General features: G+C 39.3%; 1 protein-coding gene across 5 annotated transcripts in view; it reads right to left on the bottom strand.

The window, feature by feature from the left end:
* Positions 1-12,500, bottom strand: part of LOC137622270 (follistatin-related protein 5-like) — a 106,975-nt gene that overhangs the window by 87,858 nt on the left and 6,617 nt on the right. For all 5 annotated transcript variants that reach the window (XM_068352804.1, XM_068352803.1, XM_068352802.1 and 2 more), the window contains exon 4: positions 11,885-12,025. In XM_068352804.1, the coding sequence (XP_068208905.1) occupies positions 11,885-12,025 (141 nt within the window). The remainder of the gene's footprint in view (positions 1-11,884; positions 12,026-12,500) is intronic.

The following is a 12,500-nucleotide window of genomic DNA, read 5'->3' on the forward strand; positions in this document are numbered from 1 at the left end:
ACTCATGAATGACAGTGACTGCTACTCATGAATGAGAGGAGAGGGACAGTGACATTGCTACTCATGAATGACAGAGAAGGACAGTGACTGCTACTCATGAATGAGAGGAGAGGGACAGTGACATTGCTACTAATGAATGACAGAGGAGAAGGACAGTGACTGCTACTCATGAATGAGAGGAGAGGGACAGTGACATTGCCACTCATGAATGACAGAGGAGAAGGACAGTGACTGCTACTCATGAATGAGAGGAGCGGGACAGTGACATTGCCACTCATGAATGACAGTGACTGCTACTCATGAATGAGAGGAGAGGGACAGTGACATTGCTACTCATGAATGACAGAGGAGAAGGACAGTGACTGCTACTCATGAATGAGAGGAGCGGGACAGTGACATTGCCACTCATGAATGACAGAGGAGAAGGACAGTGACTGCTACTCATGAATGAGAGGAGAGGGACAGTGACATTGCCACTCATGAATGACAGAGGAGAAGGACAGTGACTGCTACTCATGAATGACAGAGAAGGACAGTGACTGCTACTCATGAATGAGAGGAGAGGGACAGTGACATTGCTACTCATGAATGACAGAGGAGAAGGACAGTGACGGCTACTCATGAATGAGAGGAGCGGGACAGTGACATTGCTACTAATGAATGACAGTGACTGCTACTCATGAATGAGAGGAGAGGGACAGTGACATTGCTACTCATGAATGACAGAGAAGGACAGTGACTGCTACTCATGAATGAGAGGAGCGGGACAGTGACATTGCTACTAATGAATGACAGAGGAGAAGGACAGTGACTGCTACTCATGAATGAGAGGAGAGGGACAGTGACATTGCCACTCATGAATGACAGAGGAGAAGGACAGTGACTGCTACTCATGAATGAGAGGAGCGGGACAGTGACATTGCCACTCATGAATGACAGTGACTGCTACTCATGAATGAGAGGAGAGGGACAGTGACATTGCTACTCATGAATGACAAAGGAGAAGGACAGTGACTGCTACTCATGAATGAGAGGAGAGGGACAGTGACATTGCTACTCATGAATGACAGAGGAGAAGGACAGTGACTGCTACTCATGAATGAGAGGAGCGGGACAGTGACATTGCCACTCATGAATGACAGTGACTGCTACTCATGAATGAGAGGAGAGGGACAGTGACTGTTATGTTAAAGTAGGTTATTTAATTGTTTATAAATAAATTCGGTCTTCGGCAGGAGTAAAAGTTAACTGCCCTTTTCATAAGAGTTCGGTGATAACCTTCGCTCCTCCTCGTCGTTAATTAGTGAATTGTCATTAACTCTTTTGTTTATTTTTCTTTCCGAGTGTTTGGTGTTTAGTGAGAGCCGTGGACGAGACTACTGCTGCCTGGAATGTTCAGTTCGGACCGTGCATTGATCACAGACGTATATCCTAATTCAGCAGCCATTGGTAGACGCCTCTTTTATTCCCTCATAAGGAATTGTGCCTTTGGAGGATTATTTCGTTGGTGTCTTTGAGCCACCCGCGGTAAATTGTACACTTCTTTGGATCACGGACTACGTATGCAGGGGTTTTGTCACCTGCGATAGCCACCTCGCTTGTTACGTCCTGCAAGTGTATGTGTCACTTGCGACCTTCGCTTGACGTTGTTTTCCCCGCCTGAGGATTCTGCGGGAAGACGGTGCCGTTGTTCCGTCCCGGCACTGTTGGAGGTACTATTGCCGTGATCCAAGAGCGTCATCACAACTGTTACGCTGCTCGTCTGTGGACCAAGGGTCCGTGAGGAGGAACGTAGGGAGGCATTACCCAGGTAAAGTTACGATCTTTTCATTATCGTTATGGATATGCCCAGTCCGTTTTCCTGGTGTTAATGATACTCCCTCTGATGCTGACGAATGTTCGTCCCCTCTCTGTCGTCTGATCCATGTATGGATAAGTACTGTTGAGTTTATTCACAGATAGATAATACAGTGTTGGGTTTTTTACATGTATATATAAATTATGACTCTGCATAATTCTTTTGTGAAGGTATCCAAGTGTTTATGCATTTAGTATGTGGCATGTGTATTTGTATGCTGCCTTGTGTTATGTTTTATTATTTGGTATTTGGTTTAGCTTTAAACGTTTGTGTGTAGGTAGGTAATTTTAAGGTTTTCTGCCTTTTCATTTCTCCTGTCTTCCTTATTCCTATCTGTTTAGTAATAGGGTAATGGTTTGTTGATATTTGTGGGCCCGGCTTAATATATGAGCCATACTTTTGATCTGTTTAATTTTTCTATGTTAGGGTTAAGATTATTAGATATAGGTCAACATTGTGCATTTAGAGGATTCTGTATATTAGTCCTCCAAGACACTTTTGTTTACTCATTGTTGTTTGTCTTAGGAGCTTTTTGTTACTCCTGGTGCAAGGTTGAATTTATTTAAGTGTATTGTAATAAATATTGTTAGATTTTTCCAGTGTTTTTGTTCTGTCTTCCCTCAGTTCACCGTGTTACATAAATAATGTACTGCCTACGATTCCTTTAAAAGATTAAAATTTAAAGAACCAGAACTACGGCCTACACAGGTCGTAACAAGTGGCGACCGTGACAGGATCGTACGCAGGTGTACTCGGTGTTTGGGGGAGCAGTTCAGCTCTGGATTGATGTGACAGTATTTATTGTTGATATTTGATTTTTGGTTTAGTTGCTTTCCTTCCCCATAGGATATTATTTTCATTAAAATGAAGGACTTTACTTTTGACCCGTCGGAATTCTTGGGTTCGGCTGACTGTTTAAAATATTTAGGAGTTTTGACAAGGGCTTATTTGGTACAGTGTGCCCGGTGGTTGGGGATCCCTCATAAGTCCTCTGACACTCGGGCCAATTTGTTAAAACTGGTTAAGGAAAAAGTGTCCCAAGATTTGGCTGAGGGTAATGAGGCAGCTAGCGGCCTAGCTAGTGATTTTGAGAGTGGCACTGATTTTGGGTCGGACCAAGAAGGATCCATAGTCGATGATGTGAGCATAAATCCTGGTTTGTCCCTGTTCGCTGATTCCCCTGCCGTAAAGGTTATGTATGAAGGTCCGGCCAATTTTCCTACTTCGGCCAGGGCTGTTAAAAATGTTAATATTTCAACTAACCCCTTTTTAGCTGAGGAGGCTGTTCCCAACCATGTAACACCTTCTGCTCATGTAATGGGGCAGGAGGAGTTCCATGTAATTTGTAAGAGAATTGAGTTATTGAAGCTGCAGTTTGAGGAGAACGAGAGGGCCCGGAAACATGAGATTGAGTTGCTCAAGCTTAACCTTGAGTTGGCCAAGGTGCAAGGGTCCCCTAATCATGTTAGTTCACCCAATAGCTCATCATCAGACAAATTTAATATTTCGGGTGCACTAAAGTTAATTCCAGTTTTTGATGAGGGGAGCGTACCAGAATTTTTTAAAGCTTTTGAGAGGGTTGCTACCCGGTTGTCTTGGCCCACAGAAATGTGGACGGTACTCATACAGTGTAGATTGACGGGCAAGGCAATCCGGGTGTATAATGCATTGGAAGAGGGCCTTGCCAGAGATTATGACAAAGTAAAGGCTTTGGTTCTCAGGGCCTATGATTTGGTCCCTGAGGCCTATCGCAAGAGATTCAGAACCACTGGCAAGCCCAATTCTATGTCTTTTGTTGAGTACGCTCGTCTCAAGGAGGAGCAGTTTGACAACTGGCTGAAAAGTCGTCAAGTTGCTTCCTTCTCTTCCTTGAGGGAACTGATGGTACTGGAGGAGTTTAAGAAGGTGTGTAGTAAAGAATTGAGGGTTCATCTGGAGGACACTAAAATTTCAACTTTGTCAAAGGCGGCTCAGGTAGCTGATGAGTTTGTCCTGACCCATCGGGCTGGGTCAGGTAACTTCTCGTCCTCATACCCTAATAATAATAGTAATTTGTCTTCTAAGTCGAATAATCCCTTTAAAAACCAATCTAGTACCCCAAATAGTAGCATGAGTAATCATGTTGGTAGTGGCTTCAGAAAGGACTTGAGTGGTGGGCACACTCTGGTTTTTTCTAACCGTGGCAATTCGGGTAAAACTAATCAAATTAGAGGTAATTGCTTTTGGTGTAACAAGCCAGGGCATCGACAAGCTGAATGTAGAGCCAGGAGCCGTTACCTCCAAAAGAATCAAAATAAGAGTCAAAATAATGTTAATCAGCCTACGCCAATCTCACTAATTTCAAATAATTCTATTTCAGAGAGTAAGAATGGTAAAACTGTTGATCCCCAGGTTAGTAGTGAACCAGATGTAGATAAAGTAAAACCTGTATTGTGTGAGTCCACTGGTAATTTATGACCATTTAACAAATATGTCTACCCAGGAAAATTGAAATGTGAGACCTCTACACTTTATGTTAAATTCTTGAGGGACACAGGCTCCGCTAGATCTTTGGTGTTGGCAGGGTCCTTGTCTAACTTAGTTCCCTATACTGGAGAATATGTGGTCCTGGGAGGATTTCCCGATACAGTGGTATCTGCTCCTTTAGTAAGGGTGGAGCTGTCCTTCCCAGGGTATCATAAGGTTACTGAGCTGGCGGTAGTTGAGAGCCTGCCGATACCAGGAATAGACGGAATCCTTGGGAATGATATGTTGAGTGCAGAGGGGCAGGAATTATTTCCTATTGTTTCGGTCACGGCTTGCCCTGTGGCAATAACTACTCGAGCCTCTGCTAAGCGTGCAGCAGAAGCTGATAATGATGATGACCTAGATTTAAGTAATTTAGAAGTAGAGGTAGAGAAGCCCAGGCTAGTAGAAGGTAGTAGTAGTAGCAGTAGTTCTAGTTTTGGAGTTTTTAAATTATTGAAATCTGATTGTGACCGTCTCTCTTTCATACAGGCTCAAAAAGATGAATTTTCATTTGAGTTAGGTAATACTGACAATTTGACCAGGCCCAGGTTTGTGGTTTTGAAAGGATTGTTGTATAGGGTCAGTCGTCCCCCAACTCATCAACTAAATGTGACTAATTGTTTAAAACAAATTGTCGTACCTACCAAGTTTAGGGAGGCTGTGTTAAGCCTTGCACATGAGGACTCCTTTTCTGGCCACTTAGGCTTAAGTAAAACTTTTTGTAGGTTGAGTAAATGTTTTTGGTGGCCAGGAATGAAGTCTTCGGTGAAGAAATTTGTAAGAACTTGTGAAGTGTGTCAGGTGATGGGTAAACCCAATCAACCTATTCCCAAGGCTCCTCTTAACCCAATTCCTTCAATTGGAGAACCCTTTGCAGAATTGGTAATTGATGTGGTAGGACCTCTGCCTAGGACGAAGTTAGGGTTTACGCATCTCCTGACCATAATGGATAGAGCATCACGTTTTCCTGAGGCCTTTCCAATGAAGAAAATAACCTCAAAAGCTGTGTTTGACAAATTAGTGGAGTTTTTCTCCAGGTATGGACTGCCTCGTAAAATTCAGTCAGATTGCGGCTCGAATTTTACAAGCAGGGTATTTAAGAGTAAGTGTGCTGAACTGGCCATTCAGCACATTACCAGTGTACCCTACCATCCTGAGAGTCAGGGTGTGGTGGAAAGATTTCACCAGACCCTTAAGTGTATATTAAAAAAATATTGTTATGAGCAAGGAGAGGATTGGGATAAAGGGCTTCCCTTTGCTCTCTTTGCCATAAGGAATTTTCCCAATTCTTCTACTGGCGTTGCTCCCTTTGAATTAATATTTGGGCACAAGGTTCGAGGACCTTTGGAAATCTTCCATGAATTGCTCGAAGTAAATCAGAGAGTAGAGCGTACGGGGGGAGAAGTTGTTAGTGAACTTAAGTCCAAGTTAGCCGTAGCTTGGAAGTATGCCAAAGATAATTTGTCTGCTTCCCAAGCTACAATGAAAACCAAATTTGATCAGAAGTGTAAGGTACGCTCATTTGAGTCCGGGGACTTAGTATTAGTTTTAAGCACAGATCCAGACAACTTCCTTGAACCCAGGTACAAGGGCCCCTGGAAGGTGTTGAGAAAGTTGTCCGAGGTCAATTATGAAGTTGAAGCCCCTGGAACTAGTCGTAAATGTAAAATTTTCCACATAAACAGGTTGAAATCTTACTCTTCTGATAGACGGGATCCGTTGGCCATTGTTTTTGAGCCAGTTATGAGTGTGGTTGCACCTGTTGAGGAAAACTTGGAAGATGTTTTGGACCAGGTGCCTTCAGATGCTCTAGGTAATAACTTGCAAAATTTAGGTGTATTAAAAGAGGGGTTAGAGCATCTGGAGGCACCTCAGAAACAAGATATACTAAACCTAATTATGGAATTTTCTGACTTGTTTCAGGACTCTCCAGGAAGGACGAGGTTGCCCCAGCATGATGTTGATGTTGGGGACGCTTCTCCGGTTAAGCAAAGCCCGTATCGCCTCAGTCCAGAGAAGCGTGCCATTGTTGAAGACGAAATTAAATACATGCTGGAGTACAATCTCATACAACCATCAGTAAGTCCATGGAGTTCCCCTATAGTCTTAGTGAAGAAGCCTGATGGTAAATATCGTATGTGTGTTGACTATAGGAGGGTAAACTCGGTTACTAAAAATGATTCCTTTCCTCTTCCCCGTATTGAGGATTGTCTGGACCTGATAGGTCCTGCTAGGTTTATTACAAAATTGGATCTGTTAAAGGGATATTGGCAGGTCCCCCTATCTGGCCGTGCCCGTGAAATTTCAGCATTTGTGACGCCCTCAGGTCTTTACGAGTGCAAAGTAATGCCCTTTGGGATGAAGAACGCTGCCTGTACTTTCCAGCGTCTGATGAACAGGGTAATTTGTGGCCTGGAAGGTACAGAAATCTATATAGATGACTTGGTGGTACACAGCAACGACTGGCGGACCCACCTGGTAAGATTAAGAAAAGTTTTTGAGGCACTTAGGGCCGCCGGTCTTGTTGTGAATCTGGGTAAATGTAACTTTGGGAAAGCTAAGGTTAGTTATTTGGGTCACGAGATTGGCTTGGGTAAAGTTGCTCCTAAGCAAGCCAATCTCGAGGCCATAGTTGCTTTGAAGAGACCGTGTAATGTCAGAGAGGTTCGTAAGGTGCTGGGTATGTTGGGATATTACCGTAGGTTTGTCCGAAACTTCTCTGACCTTGCACAGCCTCTAACTAATTTATTGAAAAAAGGGCAGAAATTTATTTGGTCTTCTCGATGCGAAGAAGCATTTTTAAAACTTAAGATGTTACTCGTGTCTAATCCAATATTGGTTTCTCCCAATTTTCAGAAGCCATTCATCATAGCCGTGGATGCCAGTGACGTAGGAATTGGGGGAGTCCTCTTTCAAAGGAGTGATGATGGTGAAGTACGCCCTGTATCTTACTACAGCCGTAAGTTACTAGAGGCGGAAAGAAAGTACTCCACCATTGAGAAAGAGGCTCTGGCATTGGTGCGGACATTGGTACATTTTAAACCTTATGTAACTAACTTTTCATTCCCTATAGAAATTTGGACCGACCATAATCCGTTGGTATTCATTGAACGTATGAAGGGATCAAATCAGAGGATTCTGCGTTGGGCCCTTCAGCTACAAGAGTTCAATTTAATTATAAAACACATTAAAGGGGTGGATAATTGCATCCCGGATGCTCTCTCACGTGTCTAAATTTTGATCTCTCCCTTTGGTTTTTTTTTTTTGGGACCCTCTCGGTTCGCCTGGTTGCAAGTGTTGAGGTTACATCCATGTTTCGAGGTATGTATATATTGAGCTCAGGTATAAGGTTTGTACTCTTGTAAATTGTTCCAGGACCTAGGTTGGTGTGGATAATTCTATATCATATTTTTTTTTCTCTCTGTGTGCCTAATAAAGTTTATTGTTGACAGGTATAGGATTGAATGTGTCCAAATGTTTGATGATGTATTTAAAACTTGCTATGTTCTTGTCCTTTTGCTTAGGTTTAAGATGTTTTTACCTTGTGCTTGGTTTATTACTGTAGATACTACGTTCAAGACTTTGTTTTGTTTTGGTTTAAGATATTTTATCTTATCAGTGGTTTGTAGTAGCTTTAGTGTTTTCCCTGAATTTTCTTTATTTTTGTGGCCCTGCATTTTCTGATGTTTTGTCCAGCCTTGTGGCTTATCATTAAAAGAAAAATTTTGCATTTAGTGAATGAAAATTATTTTTCTTGGGGGAGGAAGGTGTTATGTTAAAGTAGGTTATTTAATTGTTTATAAATAAATTCGGTCTTCGGCAGGAGTAAAAGTTAACTGCCCTTTTCATAAGAGTTCGGTGATAACCTTCGCTCCTCCTCGTCGTTAATTAGTGAATTGTCATTAACTCTTTTGTTTATTTTTCTTTCCAAGTGTTTGGTGTTTAGTGAGAGCCGTGGACGAGACTACTGCTGCCTGAAATGTTCAGTTCGGACCGTGCATTGATCACAGACGTATATCCTAATTCAGCAGCCATTGGTAGACGCCTCTTTTATTCCCTCATAAGGAATTGTGCCTTTGGAGGATTATTTCGCTGGTGTCTTTGAGCCACCCGCGGTAAATTGTACACTTCTTTGGATCACGGACTACGTATGCAGGGGTTTTGTCACCTGCGATAGCCACCTCGCTTGTTACGTCCTGCAAGTGTATGTGTCACTTGCGACCTTCGCTTGACGTTGTTTTCCCCGCCTGAGGATTCTGCGGGAAGACGGTGCCGTCGTTCCGTCCCGGCACTGTTGGAGGTACTATTGCCGTGATCCGAAAGCGTCATCACATCTGTTACACTGCTCGTCTGTGGACCAAGGGTCCGTGAGGAGGAACGTAGGGAGGCATTACCCAGGTAAAGTTACGATCTTTTCATTATCGTTATGGATATGCCCAGTCCGTTTTCCTGGTGTTAATGATACTCCCTCTGATGCTGACGAATGTTCGTCCCCTCTCTGTCGTCTGATCCATGTATGGATAAGTACTGTTGAGTTTATTCACAGATAGATAATACAGTGTTGGGTTTTTTACATGTATATATAAATTATGACTCTGCATAATTCTTTTGTGAAGGTATCCAAGTGTTTATGCATTTAGTATGTGGCATGTGTATTTGTATGCTGCCTTGTGTTATGTTTTATTATTTGGTATTTGGTTTAGCTTTAAACGTTTGTGTGTAGGTAGGTAATTTTAAGGTTTTCTGCCTTTTCATTTCTCCTGTCTTCCTTATTCCTATCTGTTTAGTAATAGGGTAATGGTTTGTTGATATTTGTGGGCCCGGCTTAATATATGAGCCATACTTTTGATCTGTTTAATTTTTCTATGTTATGGTTAAGATTATTATATATAGGTCAACCTTGTGCATTTAGAGGATTCTGTATATTAGTCCTCCAAGACACTTTTGTTTACTCATTGTTGTTTGTCTTAGGAGCTTTTTGTTACTCCTGGTGCAAGGTTGAATTTATTTAAGTGTATTGTAATAAATATTGTTAGATTTTTCCAGTGTTTTTGTTCTGTCTTCCCTCAGTTCACCGTGTTACATAAATAATGTACTGCCTACGATTCCTTTAAAAGATTAAAATTTAAAGAACCAGAACTACGGCCTACACAGGTCGTAACAGTGACATTGCTACTCATGAATTACAGAGGAGAAGGACAGTGACTGCTACTCATGAATGAGAGGAGCGGGACAGTGACATTGCTACTATATTACATACGATAGGCGCCCAAGCCAACCCTAAAACCAAGGAGGACCTGGCAATGGCTGCTGATGACTCCGCAGATAGATCTATTGGCTCCCCCAAATCCCCCCATCCTTAGCTCACAAGGATGACGAGGTTGCAGTGATCAAAGGAACTAACGAGTTTGAGCGAGACTCGAACCCAGTCTGGCAATCACCATGCAAGGACGCTACCACAAGGCCACCACAAGGTTAAGGGGATTTATGATGGATTTTAAATGAAGGCGGGAGTTAAAAATGAAATCAGGAAAGACAACTAAAATACACGCAGGATTTGTACAATAATGACAACATGAGTGATAAGAAAGGGGAGTAGAGGAGAAGAAACGACCTTAGATTTGTGATGCCATGAGGGAGAATGGGGGTCAAAAAAGGACTTTAAATAAAGGAAAAAGGTGAAGACACAATAAGGAAAGGCCAATAAAAATATGCACAGGAAAAGGATAACATAAAAAAATGTGAAATTTCAAACTTGTTACTTGACCATCATATATTCTCAACAAGTCTAAACTTTGGACGATTAAGTGTTGATTTGTCAAAAAAGCAAACAAAAATACACATACATACAAACATACACACATAGACACATACACACACACACACATATATATATATATATATATATATATATATATATATTATATATATATACATGTATATATCTATTTACATTATATATATATATATATATATATATATATATATATATATATATATTATAAATATACATATATATATAAATATATATATATATATATATATATATATATATAAATATATATATATATATATATATATATATATATATATATACATATATACACACACATATATATATATATACATATATATATACATATATACACACACACATATATATATATATATATATATATATATATATATATATATATATATATATATATATATATATCTATATATATATATATATATATATATATATATATATATATATATATATATATATATATATATATACATGCGTGGTGTTGAATTACATTTATAAAGGAGTCAGGATAAATAAAGTCAACATAAAGACTAGTCATAAAATTATCAGAGTCCTGAGATATTATGGCTTCCTTTAATGCATAGGAGTTAATGAGTGATAATGTGTTTTTTTTTTTATTGTCAGAGATTATAGCAAGGGAACGATAAACTTAACTAATTCGCTCTAGTATCTGGAGTTAACTGGTTTTAGTAAGAATTTGAAGAAGAATTTGAAGTAATTCGAACGAAGAAAATCATTAAAGGATAAGGAAGATGAATCAGTAATGAAAATATTTAGGGCGTAGGGGAATTGAAGAAACATGGAAATACGGATAAACGAGATTATGCATGATTGGAAAAAACCCGAGAAATCGTAGCCTTGCTATATCTAAGGATAAGAGTATATTAGTTCGTAATAAATTCAAAACGTTGTTTAATCAATAAGAACAGATATAAAAGTTAGAAATAGATTCACAGAGAAAAGCTGAATGATATTGAAGTATTTCCCAACAAACCTTTGTCTTATGAAAGGACATAGATATACCAAGAGCAAATACAAAGGTTCTCCACAGCTCGGCAAACATGAGTTAGTTAGAATGAGAGTCCTAACGAAATCCTTGCCATGTGAAAGCCAGAATGGGGATTTATATTACAGTGGAATTAGGTCTAAATTGGTTGAAAATATGATAGTTGTGAAATTTTGAACAGTCTACAGGAGAAGGAAAGTTGGATGAAATGGATCAGTCCTTGTTCACGAGAACATTTTACATTTTAAGAAATAGTTTGATCTACGATGAAGGAATATGTGGAATTAATGTTTAATAACAGCAACAAAAACAACAACAACAGCAAAAATAATTATATACTAGAAAATGTGTAATTTACGTCACACTGTAGAAAATGACATATCACAAAAATAATAATAATAATAATAATAATAATAATAATAATAATAATAATAATAATGATAATAATAATAATAATATAATAGAAAAGGTGTAATTTACGTCACACTGAAGAAAATGACATGTCACAAAAACAATAATAATAACAATAATATTAACAACAACAATAATAATAATAATAATAATAATAATAATAATAACAATAATCATATAGTAGTAAAGGTGTAATTAACATAACACTGAAGAAAATGACACATCCATTTCTTGACCACATAGGAAAAATATGGAACACAAAGGTAGATGAAAAATGCCAAATCTTTACCTGCGTCAGCTCCTCGTGATCCAGAGCGCCGTTGTTGTTGGTATCAAACTTGGAAAACATGAGCCCGACGAGATACTCCCTCTCTGATCCCCGGCCCTTCTCGGCCATCAAACGGGCGTGGTGGTAGAGTAACAGGTTATCCTGTGAACGAGAGAAGAATATAAGTTTGGACAGGTTATCAATTCGACAGGAAATCCTGAAATTTGACAGAATAAAAGTTTTATGACAACAGGTGATCCATCAGACCAAAACTGACAGAAACTATAACAGTGGTTTGCAGATTATGCTGTTGAAGAATTTGACAGAATGCAGACAGAAATATAAGAATATGGACGGGGAATAAATAAGTATGAAGATAAGCGGGTTTAACTGACACACAAAAAAAATAAATAAATAAAAAAAAATAAACAAAATTTAAAACAAGAAATATAAACTTAAGCAGTTATCCACTTGACAAAAATAATGACAAAAATTTTTCTATGGAAAAATACGTCTAAAAAACGTACACAAAAATAATAAAAATAAAAGTAAACTTTTCAACTTAAAACAAACCAAAGAGAAGGAAACCTGACCATCCAAGACCATCTCATTCCCTGCAACCTTTCGATTCAATGTG

The sequence above is a fragment of the Palaemon carinicauda genome, chromosome 29 (genome assembly GCF_036898095.1).
Source record: "Palaemon carinicauda isolate YSFRI2023 chromosome 29, ASM3689809v2, whole genome shotgun sequence".
Classification (NCBI taxonomy): domain Eukaryota; kingdom Metazoa; phylum Arthropoda; class Malacostraca; order Decapoda; family Palaemonidae; genus Palaemon; species Palaemon carinicauda.